Below are 17,298 nucleotides of genomic sequence, written 5' to 3' on the forward strand. Positions count from 1 at the left end.
CCTACTATGCAGGACAACGTCTGCCGGGTCAACTAGTCTTATATATAAAAATGAAATGGTCTGTGTTCGTATCCGCATAACTCGAAAACGGCTGGATGGATTTTTTTCATTTCTTCAGCAGAAACATTCGTTATAGTTTCCGACGGGTTTATATGATATTTCCTAATGCGAAAATTACGAATAAGTTGAGCAAATCGTGAAAAACTAAAATTGTGATTCCTATGCGAACTTTGCATGGGCTGTTCGGAACGCACATTCTCGCCTACTATGCAGGACAACGTCTGCCGGGTCGACTAGTCTTATATATAAAAATGAAATGGTCTGTGTTCGTATCCGCATAACTCGAAAACGGCTGGATGGATTTTCTTCATTCCTTCAGCAAATATGTTCGTTATCGTTTCCGACGGGTTTATATGATAATTCCTCATGCAAAAATCATTACTAAAGTCGATTAAATAGGGAAATACTAAAATTAAGATTCGTATGGGAATTTCGCATAGGCAGTTCACAACGCGCATTTTCGCCTACTATGCAGGACAACGTCTGCTGGGTCTACTAGTTATAAATATAAACAAAACATAGCAAATTTACCATAGCTGTCTTCGATCACTAGCCAGGAAAATATTCATTGGAGGCGTTTTGAATTTTCCAGGTTTCCAAATTTTTCTTGCAATGCGTAATACAAACCACTACAAATAGAATGCCCATTGCAGTATTATACACTACACCTTTCATAATTATCAATTAAATAATGCAGTCGTACGCATGGTAGGCCGGGAATGGGGTAAGAAACCATATACGAATTCACGGCGACGAAAACCCCAATTATAAATGTTTAAGTGGTTTAAATGTAAGAGACGGCACAGATTTCTATTTACCTTCATAAAGACGCAAGTGGAGTGGGGTGTGGGTTGTATTCGTCCAAACACATGCTGGAAACACTGCAGCTGAGGGCGCTATTTCTCGGTCTAACTGTACCAATGCTATATCGTTATATGTACTCGTGCGATCGTAACTGGGATGAACGATAGTTCGCTGAATGGATGCCGCGCTATCATCAGCCATTACTACCTGCTCCGGGTTACCAAGTAAAGCAACGCAACTTGCTGCTGTAATCACGATACGTTTAGTGATGAGAGATCCCATGCAGCGATCCGTATCCGATCCTCCGAATAAATAGACAATGTGAGGAGAAAACCATGATAGGGTAAAATTGGTATAATGTGGATGCAATCCGGAATAATCTGCGCTACATGTGTCCAGTTCATCGCGTTGCCGAGGTTTGCTGACAATGAATCGTTTCGGACAGCATACAAAGTTTAATGACGAGCAGAAGCTCACGATCCGTTTGGCTTTGTAGTCGTCCCACACTTTGGGACAATTCTGAAGCCGAGTACAAACCGCTGGAGTTTCGTCGTCGTGTTCATAGTCACAGGAATCGTTTTCCGACCAGTCAGGATTAATAAACTGAACTGCGTTGTGCGCGCGAGTATTCGGGAGAAGCACCGTGCTCAACCACTCTATGTGGGAATGTATCCTTGTGGATACGGCAGCTTCCCCAAAGCCACAGTCTCTCCCAAACGAGTTCAAACCGTAAACGAAGCTGAAGTAACGATCAGTGCGAAACATCGGCAACTGCATTGGGGCTCCATAAACTAGACGGCATGATCCGGGAACTAGAAACAATTTGTTTCCAACACATAGATGTTCGTTTGCTATGCCTTTTGTGAGTCGTGATCGAAATTCTCTTGGAACCGTACAATTCTGGTTTGTATTGACACTGGCCCGAGGTAGAAGAAATTCCTCCGTGGGTTCTGAAAAAAAATTGACTGTATTTGTAAGTAGAATCTTGGGTTAAAGCACCTGACCATAAACTAAGTTGAAAAGTTCCCCTCGATTCATCTCGTTGATGTCCTTGCGGCCAATTCCTGTCACCTGTAACTGAGGAGACGGAATGCTATGCGAGTTCCATATGCAAGCGGGAGTGCGACCAGAGTCGAATTTTATTCGATTTCTCAGCTTTAAAACTGCAATATTGTTATATAATGAGTCCTCTCGATAACTTGGATGAACTACAATCTCGGCGATTTCCATTCGATTTAGATCCCCCAAATCTATGTAGTTTGGTGCAATTCTGGAAAAGCATTAGCAATCATTAACAAAAGGACATTGGTAGGTAGATTATTCAACCGTCTCACCCGGTATGAGATGTACATTCGGCTAGAGTTAAAACTACATCATCTGCAACTATTGTCCCACTACAATTGTTTCTTTGAACTCTTCTATTGTTCCATCCGATAGAAACCTTCGAAATAAAATATATTAATTAAAAATATCTGCACTGAATCAACTGAGACTATGCTTGGAGAACTCATAACATAGTCGATTAAACTGTCCAAATCTTACCACATGACCCAGTTGTCCACTTCCGAATGTCATGTGCTCCTTGGTACTATCAATTGATATGTAATTTTCTGACCTGCCAACAATGATATCGTCTTCGTACTCACGCAAATGAACATACTGTAGGGCACATGTAATTGGATTCATATTCCAAACTGTAAATAGTTGAGTTATCAGTATGCGGAATAAGTGTCGAATACATTAAGATAGGTACAAATTCCAAAGTTTTCCTGTTTGCGTATTGTATCCTCGATCCAACTGTAGAAAGATGAAACCCGCGTGTACACACCGGGGTTAGCGTTGCCGCATGCCGTACCGAATGAAGTTACTCCGACCAGGAACGGAGTCATTTTTCCGTTATGAAGAAGCCGTGCTTGAAGTGGTCCACCGGAATCTCCCTGTCAGTAAGCGTGATTAAACCTGACGTTTAAAACTTTATTGATTTACCAATTTTAGCACCTACCGGACAAGTATCCATTTGTTCATCCCCGGCACACAACTGATGATCTTTGATACCCTCCCGAAGTCTTCGCAAAGTGGTTCCGTAAATTCCATGACATTCTGTATTGTCGATAGGTTTCAGCCTTACTTTCAACAATGAGGGAGTTCTTTCCAGAGCTAGAGTAATTGGAATCGTTTAACCCTAGGACTGATAACAAATTCAACATTCGATTCGAAATACCAAATCCAGTATCTCCCCATCCAGTTGCCTCGAGAATGGGAAAGCGGACATCATCGTCCATCCATAGACATGCCGGACACACTGTTGGATGAAGTCTGTTGATCAGAATAATAGTTTTTTTTTGTAGATATTTAGTTTGCTTTGGAAATCATGTCAGGGGAACTGCAGTTCCATTCGCCCAAACAAATGCATCAAATGGCGAAATAAAATAATAAAGCACAAATTTCATCGAATCTTCACAGAAGTGAGAAACATACCAATTTAGGTTCATTTCATTGTTTTACATAGGATGGACATAGGATCTATAAGAACCGGAACAGTATCCCTATTGTTAAATTGCAAATGATGAATTAATTATATGGTCATGTGTAAGTACTCAGGGAGGATGTCCAAGGGCTTGACGATCCCTCCCCAGGTCACTACGAGTAGTCGGGGCTTTCCTGTGATGTGTTGGGGTTGACAGTGGACGCTGTTAAACTTGTATCCAGCTTTCCACGCTCGGTAATGGCGGCTTGCTGCTGTGTAAAAATCAATCAGTCACTGTACTTTTTGACACTAGCTGGAGGAAAGCTCACTGGCGAAAAGGCCTTTTCGCCAGTGAGTTTTCCTCCAGCTAGTGTCAAAAAGTACAGTGACTGATTGATTTTTACACACCGACAAGCCGCCATTACCGAGCGTGGAAAGCTGGATAAAAAGCTGCATGTATCCGCAAATGGACTCCGCCAAGGCGACCGTGTGCTGCTCAAAGTGCACTAGCCCAAGTCTTGGTGTTAGGTTGAACCTTAAACAGACCTGACCCAACGGTCCTCCGACGAGGCAGCAGGCTTGTGCAGTTTTAATGAGCTGCCTGCAAAACCACAAATTATGAAAGACATAAGAGGCAGAGTCTATTATATATAGAGTTGCGCAAAGAGTGAAGCCAAATCTACCTATTGAACTGTCAAACCGTCTACCTATCGAGCAAAGTAAACAAATCTCGCTTAACTTTTCAAAAGGTCCTAAGTAACATTTTTTTCATGAATTAATTTGAGTACTGCAATCAAAAGCTTTCATGTTGTTCTGTTGATTGCGTTATTCAAATTAATTGATGAAAAAAAATGTTACTTAGGACCTTTTGAAAAGTTAAGCGAGAAATGCTTGATGGTGAGGCGAAAGTATTGTTATCGCCTAAACATTATTATGGCGAAGTAAAACGCATGAATTGAAATGTATTAGATTGAATTTAGAAACAGCTTCAAAAAACATCAATACATTCAGTAGCAACAAGAAACTCACGTGTTTACACTTTGTGGGTGACTACACGTAAAAAAATAACCTTATATGTTATGGCAAAAAACCATTCGAAAATACTTATACTCTTCATTATGCCACCTAATCCAGCTTTCCACGCTCGGTAATGGCGGCTTGCTGCTGTGTAAAAATCAATCGGTCACTGTACTGTTTGACACTAGCTGGAGGAAAGCTCACTGGCATTTCAGGGTGAGGGGAAGGGAAAAAGGCCTTTTCGCCAGTGAGTTTTCCTCCGCTAGTGTCAAAAAGTACAGTGACTGATTGATTTTTACACACCGACAAGCCGCCATTACCGAGCGTGGAAAGCTGGATAAATGATCCCATATCAAAAAGCTAATAACATTCATAAGTGAATGAAAAGTATAAGTTTCCGAATGTATGTGACTAATGCGATGTATAAGTTTTTTCTTATACATGTCATTAAGCGCCTGCTTTGACAAAAAAGTATTAGAAATATTAATAATAAACAACATTAAATTTTTTACGTGTAGGTTATCGAATTGAAAAGCTTTAGAAGAGAACGCTCCCGTGAAGTCACTTGAAGGGTTGAACAAAAGTGAAAGTTGGCAACAGAATAACAAGAGCATCATTCAGAATAAGTGTAAGAAGATCCTTTTTGCGTAACTCTATGTAATAGACTCCGATAAGAGGTAATACGCCTCGATTCAAACGACCTAGGAAACGAATAAAAGGAATCTATGACAAAAGGTCGCATGACAAAAGGTCGAAAAGACAAAAGGTCGAAAAGACAAAAGGTCGAAAAGACAAAATGTCGAAAGGGACAGAAGGTCGAAAGGACAAAAGGTCGAAAGGCACAGAAGGTCGAACGGGACAAAAGGTCGAAAATGACAAAAGGTCGAAAGGGACAAAAGGTCGAAAAGGACAAAAGGTCGAAAGGGACAAAAGGTCTATCAAGAACAAGTTAATAACAAGTTGGGTATATTCCAAAGGAATTTATGATTAAGTCTTGCACGTTGAAGGAAATTCATCCTGAATTAATCTACTTTTGTATAAAATGAAGACGTCACCTTAGTGAAAAATGTCGTTTAGTTTTTCAAATGGCGTTTTTCAAATGGCGCAGTATAAATCTTTTCAAAATCGTCATTGTTGTTTAAACGGATAAATTCAAAAACTTAAGCCGAAGGTCTGTTTGTCTGGGTAAAAAAATTTCCCAACGATCAGCCAAAGATTTAGCCAAAAAGTACTACACGATAGTTCCTGGTGCACGGATAAATTCAAATTTCGCAGCCCCTACCGAAAAATAGAGGGGGCGATTATACATGAAGTTGTGACAAAACGTTCTATGCTAAGACAATGTAACAATAAAACGGGACTTAGTTAACTCCTTGATAAAGGTACAATATATGTAACCGGGCAGCAGGGACTATGTCCAAGGGCTTGACGATCCCTCCCCAGGCCATCTGCGAGTTGTGGGGCTTGCCTAGGATGTGGTGGGGTTTGACAGTGGGCCCTGTTAAACCTCTATAAAAAGCTGCATGTATCCGCAAGTAGGCCCCACCAAAGCGACCGTGTGCCGCTCAAAGCGCACAAGCCCAAGTCCTGGTGTTAGGTGGGACGCTAAACAGCCCTGACACGACGGCCCTCCGACGAGACAGGAGGTTTGCGCAGGCCCAATAAGCCGCCTAGAAAACCAATCATTACGAACAATATAAGAGATAATGCGACTCGATATAATCGGCAAAGACCTAGGCGACGAATACAGGATCACGATTGGAAGCTTGGAACATGGAATTGCAAGTCGCTAGGTTTCGCAGGTTGCGACAGGATGATCTACGAAGAATTACATCCCCGCAACTTCGACGTCGTGGCGCTGCAGGAGATTTGCTGGACAGGACAGAAAGTGTGGAAAAGCGGGCATCGAGCGGCTACCTTGTACCAAAGCTGTGGCACCACCAACGAGCTGGGAACCGGCTTCATAGTGCTGGGTAAGTTGCGCCAACGCGTGATTGGGTGGCAGCCAATCAACGCAAGGATGTGCAAGCTGAGGATTAAAGGCCGTTTCTTCAACTATAGCATCATCAACGTGCACTGCCCACAAGAAGGACCCGACGACGAGAAAGAAGCGTTCTACGCACAGCTGGAGCAGACATACGATGGATGCCCACTGCGGGACGTCAAAATCGTCGCCGGTGACATGAACGCAGACAAGGAGGAAATGTATAGACCGGTCATCGGACCGGATAGTCTGCACACCGTATCGAATGACAACGGCCAACGATGCATAAACTTCGCAGCCTCCCGCGGAATGGTAGTCCGAAGCACCTTCTTTCCCCGCAAAAATATCCACAAGGCCACATGGAGATCACCTAACCAAGAAACGGAAAACCAAATCGATCACGTTCTAATCGACGGTAAATTCTTCTCCGACATCACGAATGTCCGCACTTACCGCAGTGCGAATATTGAATCCGACCACTACCTCGTTGCAGTATGCCTGCGCTCAAAACTCTCGACGGTGTACAACACGCGTCGAAGTCGGACGCCGCGGCTTAACATTGGGCGGCTACAAGACGGTAGACTAGCCCAAGAATACGCGCAGCAGCTGGAAGTGGCACTTCCAACGGAAGAGCAGCTAGGCGCAGCGTCTCTTGAAGATGGTTGGAGATATTAGATCCGCCATTGGTAGCACCGCAACAGCTGTACTAGGCACGGTGCCCTCGGATCAGAGAAACGACTGATATGACGGCGAATGTGAGCAGTTAGTGGAAGAGAAGAATGCAGCATGGGCGAGATTGCTGCAACACCGCACGAGGGCGAACGAGGCACGATATAAACAGGCGCGGAACAGACAAAACTCGATTTTCCGGAGGAAAAAGCGCCAGCAGGAAGATCGAGACCGTGAAGAAACGGAGCAACTGTACCGCGCTAATAACACACGAAAGTTCTATGAGAAGTTAAACCGTTCACGTAAGGGCCACGTGCCACAGCCTGATATGTGTAAGGACATAAACGGGAACCTTCTTACGAACGAGCGTGAAGTGATCCAAAGGTGGCGGCAGCACTACGAAGAGCACCTGAATGGCGATGTGGCAGACGAAGATGGCGGTATGGTGATGGACCTGGGAGAACGTGCGCAGGACATAATTCTACCGGCCCCGGATCTCCAGGAAATCCAGGAGGAGATTGGCCGGCTGAAGAACAACAAAGCTCCTGGGGTTGACCAACTACCAGGAGAGCTATTTAAACACGGTGGTGAAGCACTGGCTAGAGCGCTGCACTGGGTCATTACCAAGATATGGGAGGATGAAGTTTTGCTGCAGGAATGGATGGAGGGTGTCGTGTGTCCCATCTACAAAAAGGGCGATAAGCTGGATTGTAGCAACTACCGCGCAATCACATTGCTGAACGCCGCCTACAAGGTACTCTCCCAAATTTTATGCCGTCGACTAGCACCAATTGCAAGGGAGTTCATGGGGCAGTACCAGGCGGGTTTTATGGGCGAACGCTCCACCACGGACCAGGTGTTCGCCATTCGCCAAGTACTGCAGAAATGCCGCGAATACAACGTGCCCACACATCATCTATTCATCGACTTCAAAGCCGCATATGATACAATCGATCGGGACCAGCTATGGCAGCTAATGCACGAACACGGTTTTCCGGATAAACTGACACGATTGATCAAAGCGACGATGGATCGGGTGATGTGCGTAGTTCGAGTTTCAGGGGCATTCTCGAGTCCCTTCGAAACCCGCAGAGGGTTACGGCAAGGTGATGGTCTTTCGTGTCTGCTATTCAACATCGCTTTGGAAGGGGTAATACAATTTTCAATAAGTCCGTCCAGCTATTTGGCTTCGCCGACGACAAAGATTTTATGGCACGTAACTTTGAGAAGATGGAGGAAGCCTACATCAGACTGAAGAGGGAAGCTAAGTGGATCGGACTAGTCATCAACATGTCGAAGACGAAGTAAATGATAGGAAGAGGTTTAAGAGAAGACAATGTGAGCCACCCACCGCGAGTTTGCATCGGTGCACAATGGTTGGATTCGTCAAATTTCACGACATAAATCGATAACTCGAAAACCATCAGTGTTAGAGTTTTGACGTCTTCAGAAGAAATGATCTACAAGAAGAGATCTATTTTTGGTGTAAGTTGTCATTAGGGTGGCCCTTCGGTGACATTTTTTTGGAATTGTATTTTTTTACCCTTTTGAGTTAGGAGTTCATATAGCTCTACAAAGTTGTAGAAAATTTAATTATGAGCATTTTTGCTTAATAAACATTTATTTTATCTCATATAGGTGATGTTTTATGACAAAATTACTAAATTTAGATAGAGTGGTCCCGAAAAAAACAGTTTTAGCTTCCACTTTCATCAATTCAGAATATTTTCAAAAACTGTCTTAGCATCGCTTCGCGGTCTTTGGATGGCACATCTTTTGGTTACATAAGATGATTGATATCTTCATTTTCAAGCATATTATAAGCGTTTTTTCATGAAAAAGTGATATTTTCTGAACATTCTACTGCAGCTAGTAGCAAATATTAGCAAAAATTTCAATCGTAATCTGAAAGTATACATGCAGGCCCATCAAATCCATGGTATTTCATTTGTCCATGTTTGTCCACTTTTGTTTGATAATCATATTAGTTTTTGTATGAAAAATCAGCTATTCGATAGGAAACACATATACCATATCTCTGATTTTCGCAATATTTGGTAGAATCATTCTTTTTCAAAAATAAATAAACTCACTTTTTAATTTTGTCCGATTTCGATCCAGGGTGGTCGAAAAAATCAAAATTTTTGAAAAAAAAAAATTTAAAACTTAATTTTTGAACTACTGGACTAAATATTAATGTTCATGGAATCTCATGTAGTCATTGGCGACCCTCACTTAGAAACTGTGAAAATGAAATTATTCCGAGAATTAGCCATGAAAAACCAACTTGAATTTTATGATTTTGTATTTCGCCACAAAAGTAGCGCTCTTAAGCATTTATTTCATGAGAACACCTTAAAAATCGTTCCAGTAGTTAAAATGTCAAAATGATTTTTTCTACTTCTTTTTTATACGAGTTGATTTAAATATTTAAGATAAAGAACGATTCTTTGTGGGCTTTGTGGCCGTGTGGTTAGCGCCGTCAATAGTTTAGAGGCATGGGCTATGGAGCGTGGGATCGATTTCCGCCTCGGTAAGAAGGAAACTTTTCGTGATCGAAAAATTCTCCACCGGTCCACTGGGTATTATGTGTCCTGTCAGTTGTCTAGGTGTTAAGTGTTCAGTCTGTACGATCCCTGGTCGAAGACGGTGTTCTTGTCTTTTATTCTACCAAATATTGCGAAAATCCAAAAGATGATATATGTGTTTCACCCTAATTTTTCGTACAAAAATAATACTATCATCAAACAAAAGTGGACAAAGATGGACAAACGAAATACCATGGATTTGATGGGCCTGCATGTATACTTTCAGATAACGATGGACATTTTTGCTAATATTTGCTACTAGCTGCAGTAGAATGCTCACAAAAATATCACTTTTTCATGAAAAAACGCTTATAATATGCTTGAAAATGAAGCTATCAACCATCTTATGTAACCAAAAGATGCGCCATCCAAAGACCTTGAAGCGATGCTAAGACAGTTTTTGAAAATATTCTGAATTGATGAAAGTGGAAGCTAAAAACATTTTTTAGGGACCACTCTATCTAAATTTAGCAATTTTGTCATAAAACATCACCTATATGAGATAAAATAAATGTTTATTAAGCAAAATGCTTAGAATTAAATTCTCTACAACTTTGTAGAACTATATGAACTCCTAACTCAAAAGGGTAAAAAAATACATTTCCAAAAAAAATTCAGCGGTGGGCCACCCTAATGACAACTTACACCAAAAATAGATCTCTTCTTGTAGATCATTTCTTCTGAAGACGTCAAAACTCTAACACTGATGGTTTTCGAGTTATTGATTTATGTCGTGAAATTTGACGAATCCGACCATTGTGCGGTGGTAACGAAATCGAGGTGGTACAAGAGTTTGTGTACTTGGGCTCACTGGTGACTGCCGAAAATGATACCAGCAGAGAAATTCGGAGACGCATAGTGGCTGAAAATCGTACGTACTTTGGACTCCGCAGGACGCTCCGATCGAATAGAGTTCGCGGCCGTACGAAACTGACAATCTACAAAACGCTCATCAGACCGGTAGTCCTCTACGGACACGAGACCTGGACGATGCTCGTGGAGGACCAACGCGCACTTGGAGTTTTCGAAAGGAAAGTGCTGCGTACCATCTATGGTGGGGTGCAGATGGCGGACGGTACGTGGAGGAGGCGAATGAACCACGAATTGCATCAGCTGTTGGGAGAACCATCCATCGTTCACACCGCGAAAATCGGACGACCAGAATGTCGGACAGTAACCCGGTGAAAATGGTTCTCGACAACGATCCGACGGGCACAAGAAGGCGAGGTGCGCAGCGGGCAAGGTGGATCGATCAGGTGGAAGATGACTTGCGGACCCTCCGTAGACTGCGTGGTTGGCGACGTGTAGCCATGGACCGAGCCGAATGGAGAAGACTCTTATATACCGCACAGGCCACTTCGGCCTTAGTCTGAATAAATAATAATAATATGTAACCGAAACGTCGGATAAAAACGTAAAAACCCGTTTTTGAGCATAAGAAGACGGAAAGCCATAACCTCAAATATACAAATCAATATCTTCCGCATAATGTACATATTCACATATGAGATTTCAGAATATTGTTAATTTATGTCCAAGTCAGGTGCTTTGATCCCCGGAATATAGGCAATTATCTTTGATTGAGCTTGTAATCCAATTGACCTGAATTTTAGTACAATTTGGAGAACCTAGAATATCTGCACCAAGCAATTTATTTCATATTAAAAATTTGTTTTGGGGTACTATGATGGTCCGTTCAAAAAGCTTTCCAAGGATTTTGTATTCCACATCTCGATATTTCTATAAGGCGATGGTCCCTTTAATATCGACTCATGGAGGTTTGACTGTATGACCTTGTAGGCCGATTGACCCGGAATCCAAAACAGTTTTAGAACCTAGAGCATCTCCCTAGTAACATTTAGGTTTTATGCTGATTTTATAACACTCTTGAAGAGTAAATTAAGGTCTTCAAGAGCGTTTTAAAACTTTAAATGTTACTTGGGCTGCATCAAACTAATTTGAACTGCACATAATACGCAAATAATACGTTTGATACCAGGCAGATTTGATTTGGTAGACTAGTTGATCTGAACTCAAGAACAATTTGGAGAGTCTAGAACATCTGCATCGAACTAATTTGAACTGCATATAATAGGCGAAGGCATAAGGGACTTGTATGAACATGCTGAGTTGAAAGGAAAGTTGTTGGAGTCGTTTTGTAGAAAGGGCAATTTGGTCGAAAATATCGTTGTTCTTTCGGCCGTATATCCTCTTCGGGCGAATGAAATTGTCGGTCACGCCGTTTTCAGCCTAATAACTGTTTCGACCAAATGGAGTGTATAGTATAATGGGTGTTACAAGGAGAGGGCTCCTCCAGTCGTAAAAACTTTGCAGTAAGCGAAACATTCTTCACTGGTCTATGTCACACATTTTCTGATAACCCATTTTTTCACTATTCTGGAACTTATTCAGGCCTTTAAGTTGTAAAATTCATATCATTGTCATGGCTTTACAGAATATCTTTAGATAATTGATTCCGTAGATCATACAAATTCCTTATATTTCCGCCTTCTCTAGACCATCCACTATCCAGGTTATTCAAATGCTTCAGATTCCTAATGTCCTGTGTCTGAGAAATGAAATTAACTTTTATTGATACTTCCGAATGCCGAGATTCTTTTATACTTACGGAAATTGTCTAGATTCTTAAAAACAATCAAATCTAACTCGACATTTGTTAATTTAAGCGCTAGAAATTGAGAAAAATATTATACTTACGTTACATTTGTTTCCAGCTTAAGAAGCGCAATATCGTTGTAAAAAGCCGTAAACTTATGCTGTGGAAATCGGAAAATCTCCACAATTCTCAACTGTTGTGCAAACTGATCATCCTCGTCGCTAAATATGTTTATATCGCCGAATCGGGCCACATCGGGTGCGCTGTCACTGGAATTGAAGACTCCCGGTTATCGAGTAGTGGCATTACGCTATTTACAAAACAGTTACCCGTCTGTGGCACAGTGCGCAGCGGTGAGCACGTAGTTATCCCAAACCAGTGAACCACCACACATCCAGTTGATAGTACCGTTTGGCTGGGTCCAACCGATTGCGGCCATGTGAGCAAACTCCTTCAAATAGGTCGGCTCGCCAAAGGCTGGAGCTACCAAGCCTTGCGCGCCGTATTTGTAGTAGCGCAGGTGACAATCTGATGAAGAATACAATTTACCTTTCTCATAATAAAAATAGCTCAATTGACTTCTTCACTTATTTAATGTCAACTTTCCCAGAGAACCTATAGTTTCCGATGTTTCTAACTATGTCGAAAATTCGATACAAAATTGATAATTGTTTGTCTTAGCGGAAATTACAAATTTAATAACCCTAGGTACAGTTTTGACTCAAATCCCGAACATGACTCATATTCCGAATACTGGCGTTTTAACACCCTAAAACTAAAACATTCATATATGATAAAAAAATGTTGAAATTTACACGAAAATTAATGCACATAAAGGGAATGCCAGAAAGAGTGTAAATTTAAACGATATTATTAGCTAAATGTATGCAATTTCTATTGCATTATGTCACTATTTATACAATTTAGTGGTATAATGCTCTAGAAATTGCATATATTTAGAGCGAAATTTCTGAAAAAGATCCATGTATGCCCCGAATAGTGTAATTTCCGCGTCTTTATTTTTTACGCGCTGATCAGTTTTCATTATTTTTTTCTGTGTATGTTTTCCGTACTGAGGATCAAGATTACAAACGAATTGAAGATCCTATGGAGAAAGTTACTCGGATGAAGCCAAAACGAGCATTTAAAAGCAAGGGTTCGGAATATGGGTCATGTTCGGAATTTGAGTCAAAACGGTGTACATTTTTTCTTTCATGTTTCTTCTTATAATAGAAAAAGCTTTTGAAATTTACACTAAAGTAATGCACATAAAGGGAATGCCAAAAGAGCATAAATTTGAACGATATTATCGCCTGCACGCAAAAAAGCGTTCCCGAATTCGTGAACCAGCAAAAATACACCGTGATTTGATTCATGGATTTGGAAACACCAGTCACGTTGAAAACGTGACTGTATTCCCGAATCCGTGACTATTGTTCTCGAAAAAATACACTGTGAACGAATTCATGAACGTTTTTTTTGCGTTTGAATGTATGCAATTTATATTGCATTATGTCACTTTTTATACGAATAAGTGTCATAATGCTATGGAAACTGCATACATATAGGGTGAACTTGTTGGAGAAGATCCATGTACGCCCAGAATAGTGAAATTTTCCACGTCTTTATTTTTAAAGCGATGACAAGTTTTTATTTTTTTTCTTCTGTGTGAATAAAAAAAGAAAGTTAGTTAGTTAGTTTATTTTTTCATGTAGAGTTTTTTTTTGGAAAAGGTGACCCTAAATAAGAAGACATAACCGATTGAGTCACAGATCTGTGATTGAGTCAATAAAACAAGATAACATTTTTGACGGAATATGCATATTCACCGTTTTACGCCAAATCGGTCTTGCATCAAACATGTGAATGAAACTTGGTACATGTTTTCAGACGGCCAGAAAAAAAAATCCGCTGGTGTTAAGGTGTTAACCTGTTGATAGGGATTTTTGAGAAGGGCCTAAGTGTCCTTCCTAAGAATTTATTTGAAAAAAATGTAACTCCAAAACCATTCCAGATAGAGAAAAACTTTGTATGTCAAAGTTGAAGGGTTATAGTAGGAGTCTGTAAGAAAAATAAAAACTATAAGAAATATTTCGACATAAATTTAAAAAAAAATTGTAATCAAATTCAAATTTCAGAAAAATACTGTTTTAACGATTTTTTTTTCCAATAATATACATCACTCATTTTTCAAGCATTTATCTTTAACCGATTTGCTCGCAACAACACAGAATCGTGTCCCATCGTATTCCTATTGAAAATCAGCCGAATCGGACTATTGGTTCGGAAGTTATGGCCAAAATACCATTTTTGCCTTTCTCGTATACAGAGTATTCGTAAAAGCTATATGTTCGCTCTAAAAACAAACTTTTTGTATGAGGCTCGGAGATCCATTGTGTTATAGTAAGTAATAAAACTTGTAGTCCTAATAGGCTCTCAAAATTATGTTAAATGCATTCTCAATACCTTGAAAGCACGGTGGATTTTGTTCAGATTTCGAAACAATAATTAATTTAAATTGGTCACTATGTTTGGCTTCTAATGTATCAAAAATGAAAGGACTTCTGATTAAATATTTCTTCACAATTTTACTTGAAAAAATGTTGTTTCAATATTTTGCAACTAATTGTCATCACACTTAAATAATTTCACAGATTTCGGTGAATTTTGCTTCAATTCACCGAAATCTCAACAGCAGAACTGTTCTGTAAATATTTCACTAAATTTTCTGCGATTTTTCCTTTGTTCAACTGTCAAAATCGCCGAAAATCTATCATATTAACCAAATAGTTCTGCTGTTGAAATTTCGGTGAAATTTCACAGATATCTGCGATTTATTTTAAGTGTGATAGCATCAATCCATAAACAGGTTGTAGGACAAAAAGTCGAAGGACAAAAGGTCGAAGGTCAAAAGGTCGAAAGGTCAAAAGGTCGAAGGGTCAAAAGGTCGAAACAAAAAAAAACTGCGTCAAAAGGTCGAAGGACGAAAGGTTTTTCTTTTTTATCCCTTCTTTCTTATTTCTTCTTCTTTTTCCCTTCTATTCTCTTCTTCCTTTTTCCTACTTACTTCATATGTTTCCTTCCTTCAATTTTTTCTCCTTTCTTCTTTCTTACTTCTTTCTTCCACATTTCATCTCTATTTCTAACTTCCTTCTTTTTCCTTTTACTTCCTTCTTCCTTAATCTTTCTTCCTTTTTCCACATGTTCTCTCCCTTCTTTTTCCTTCTTTTTCTTCTTACTTGCTCTCTTCTTACTTTCTTCTTTTTCTTATTTTTTCCTCCTTTCTTCCTTATTTCATCTCTCTTTCTTCTTTCTCTCTCCCCCTTTTTCTTCCTTTTTGTTTCCTGTTTTCTTCCTTCTTTCATTTTACTTTCTTCCTTTTTTCCTTATTTACTCTTTTTTTTTGCTTTTCTTTTTTCTTCCTTCTTTCATCTTTCTTTGTTCCTTCCTTCCGTTTTTCTTCTTTCTTTTTTCCTTCTCTTTTTTCTTCCTTCCTTCTTTCTTTCTTCTTTATTTCTTCTTTCTTTCTTCGTTCTTCCTTTTTACTTTCTTCCGTTTTTTGCCTTTCTCGTACAACAAAGTTGTACCAGAAGGCTATAATTTCACTCCAAAAGCCAAATTTTGATAGAAGGCTCGGAGACCCATAGTGTTATATACCAATCGACTCAGCTGTGTCTGACTGTGTGTGTGTGTGTGTGTGTAGCCCCGGGAATTTTTTATTGTTAAACACGTTTCATATAGAAGGACTTGACCGATTCGAGTGCAACTAGTTTCATTCGACGGAGAAACTTTCCTAGTTGGACACTATTGTTTTTGTTTGCTAATATCTCATGCGGTTTGAATAATATTTCTATTTTTCTTTTATCAAATACGCTGTGTACATGCACATTTTAAATCATTAATCAATTTAGCCGTGACGCAACCCATTACTCTCATAGTTGAGTTATTTTTAAGCAGCGTGATATAATCGCATCAAAGCTATTAACCGCCTAAATGTAGGCAATTTACGTTGCATTTACCATACTAATTCGAATTCAACACATTGAATCGAGAAAGGCATAATCACCACTGGGGATAAATTTGGGTTTTCTTTCTTTCTTCCGTCTTTATTCCTTCTTTCCATCTTCCTCCTTTTTCCTTTTTTTTTCCTTTTTTTCCTTCTTTCTTTCTTTTTTTATTCTCCTGTCATCCTTCTTTCTTCTCTCTTTTTTCCTTTTTTCTCCCCTATTTCTTTGTTCTTCCTTCTTGTTTCCTGTTTTTCTTCCTACATTCTTCTTCCTTTCTTCTTGCTTTTCTTCTTTCTCCTTTCATCCATCCTTTTTTTTTCTTTCTTACTTCCTTCTTTCATCCTTCTTTTTTTCTTATTTCTTCCTTATTTCTCTCTTCTTTGTTCCTTATTTCTTCCATCTTTCTTCTTTATTTCTTCTTTCTTCCTTCTCTCTTCCATCTTTCTTCTTTCTTCCTTATTTCTCTCTTATTTGTTCCTTATTTCTTCCATCTTTCTTCCCTTTTCCTGTTACTTGCTTCCTCCTTCTTTCTTTTGTTTTGCTTCATTGTGTCTTCTCTCCTTCTTCCTTTCTTCTATTTTCCTTTTTCTTCATTCTTTCTTCCTTCTTAATTTTTTTTCTTTCTTTGTTCTTTTTTCGTCTTCTGTTCTTTCACTTTCTCATTATATATTTCCTCCTTTCTTCTTTTTCACTTCTTATTTCATATCATTTGTAACTTTTCCGTTCCTCACTTCTCACATCAAAGTTCTTACATGTCACTTTTTACTTCTTATTTCTTTTTTTTCCACTTCTCACTTCTCACTTTTTACTATTCACTTCTCATTTCTTATTTATCTATGCTCACCACTTCCATCTTGCATCTCACTTGTTACTACTCACAACGCCCATCTCATTTCTTCACTACTAAAAACCCACACATATTTATTGGCAAAAATCCAAAGATTTGACTTATGATGTAAATTAGCGCACACATAACCATTCTCCACATGAACTTCTAATAAAATATATAACCAAATAAACTTTATGTGTGGTCTCGAATTAGCAATTATTTAATTTATGTGTGCTTCTATATCGATTATATTAGG

The 17,298-nt window shown here is 39.6% G+C and overlaps 1 protein-coding gene across 1 annotated transcript in view; it reads right to left on the reverse strand.

The window, feature by feature from the left end:
• The window catches only part of LOC134213137 (uncharacterized), a 37,532-nt gene that overhangs the window by 11,372 nt on the left and 8,862 nt on the right, over positions 1 to 17,298 (reverse strand). The window contains exons 3-11 of the mRNA XM_062691778.1: positions 12,536 to 12,734; positions 12,308 to 12,475; positions 3,086 to 3,180; positions 2,867 to 3,021; positions 2,618 to 2,801; positions 2,407 to 2,558; positions 2,199 to 2,305; positions 1,869 to 2,134; positions 879 to 1,814 (exon numbers count right to left, since the gene is read on the reverse strand). Of these exons, the coding sequence (XP_062547762.1) occupies positions 879 to 1,814; positions 1,869 to 2,134; positions 2,199 to 2,305; positions 2,407 to 2,558; positions 2,618 to 2,801; positions 2,867 to 3,021; positions 3,086 to 3,180; positions 12,308 to 12,475; positions 12,536 to 12,734 (2,262 nt within the window). The remainder of the gene's footprint in view (positions 1 to 878; positions 1,815 to 1,868; positions 2,135 to 2,198; positions 2,306 to 2,406; positions 2,559 to 2,617; positions 2,802 to 2,866; positions 3,022 to 3,085; positions 3,181 to 12,307; positions 12,476 to 12,535; positions 12,735 to 17,298) is intronic.

Source organism: Armigeres subalbatus, chromosome 2 (genome assembly GCF_024139115.2).
Source record: "Armigeres subalbatus isolate Guangzhou_Male chromosome 2, GZ_Asu_2, whole genome shotgun sequence".
Taxonomy (NCBI): Eukaryota; Metazoa; Arthropoda; class Insecta; order Diptera; family Culicidae; genus Armigeres; species Armigeres subalbatus.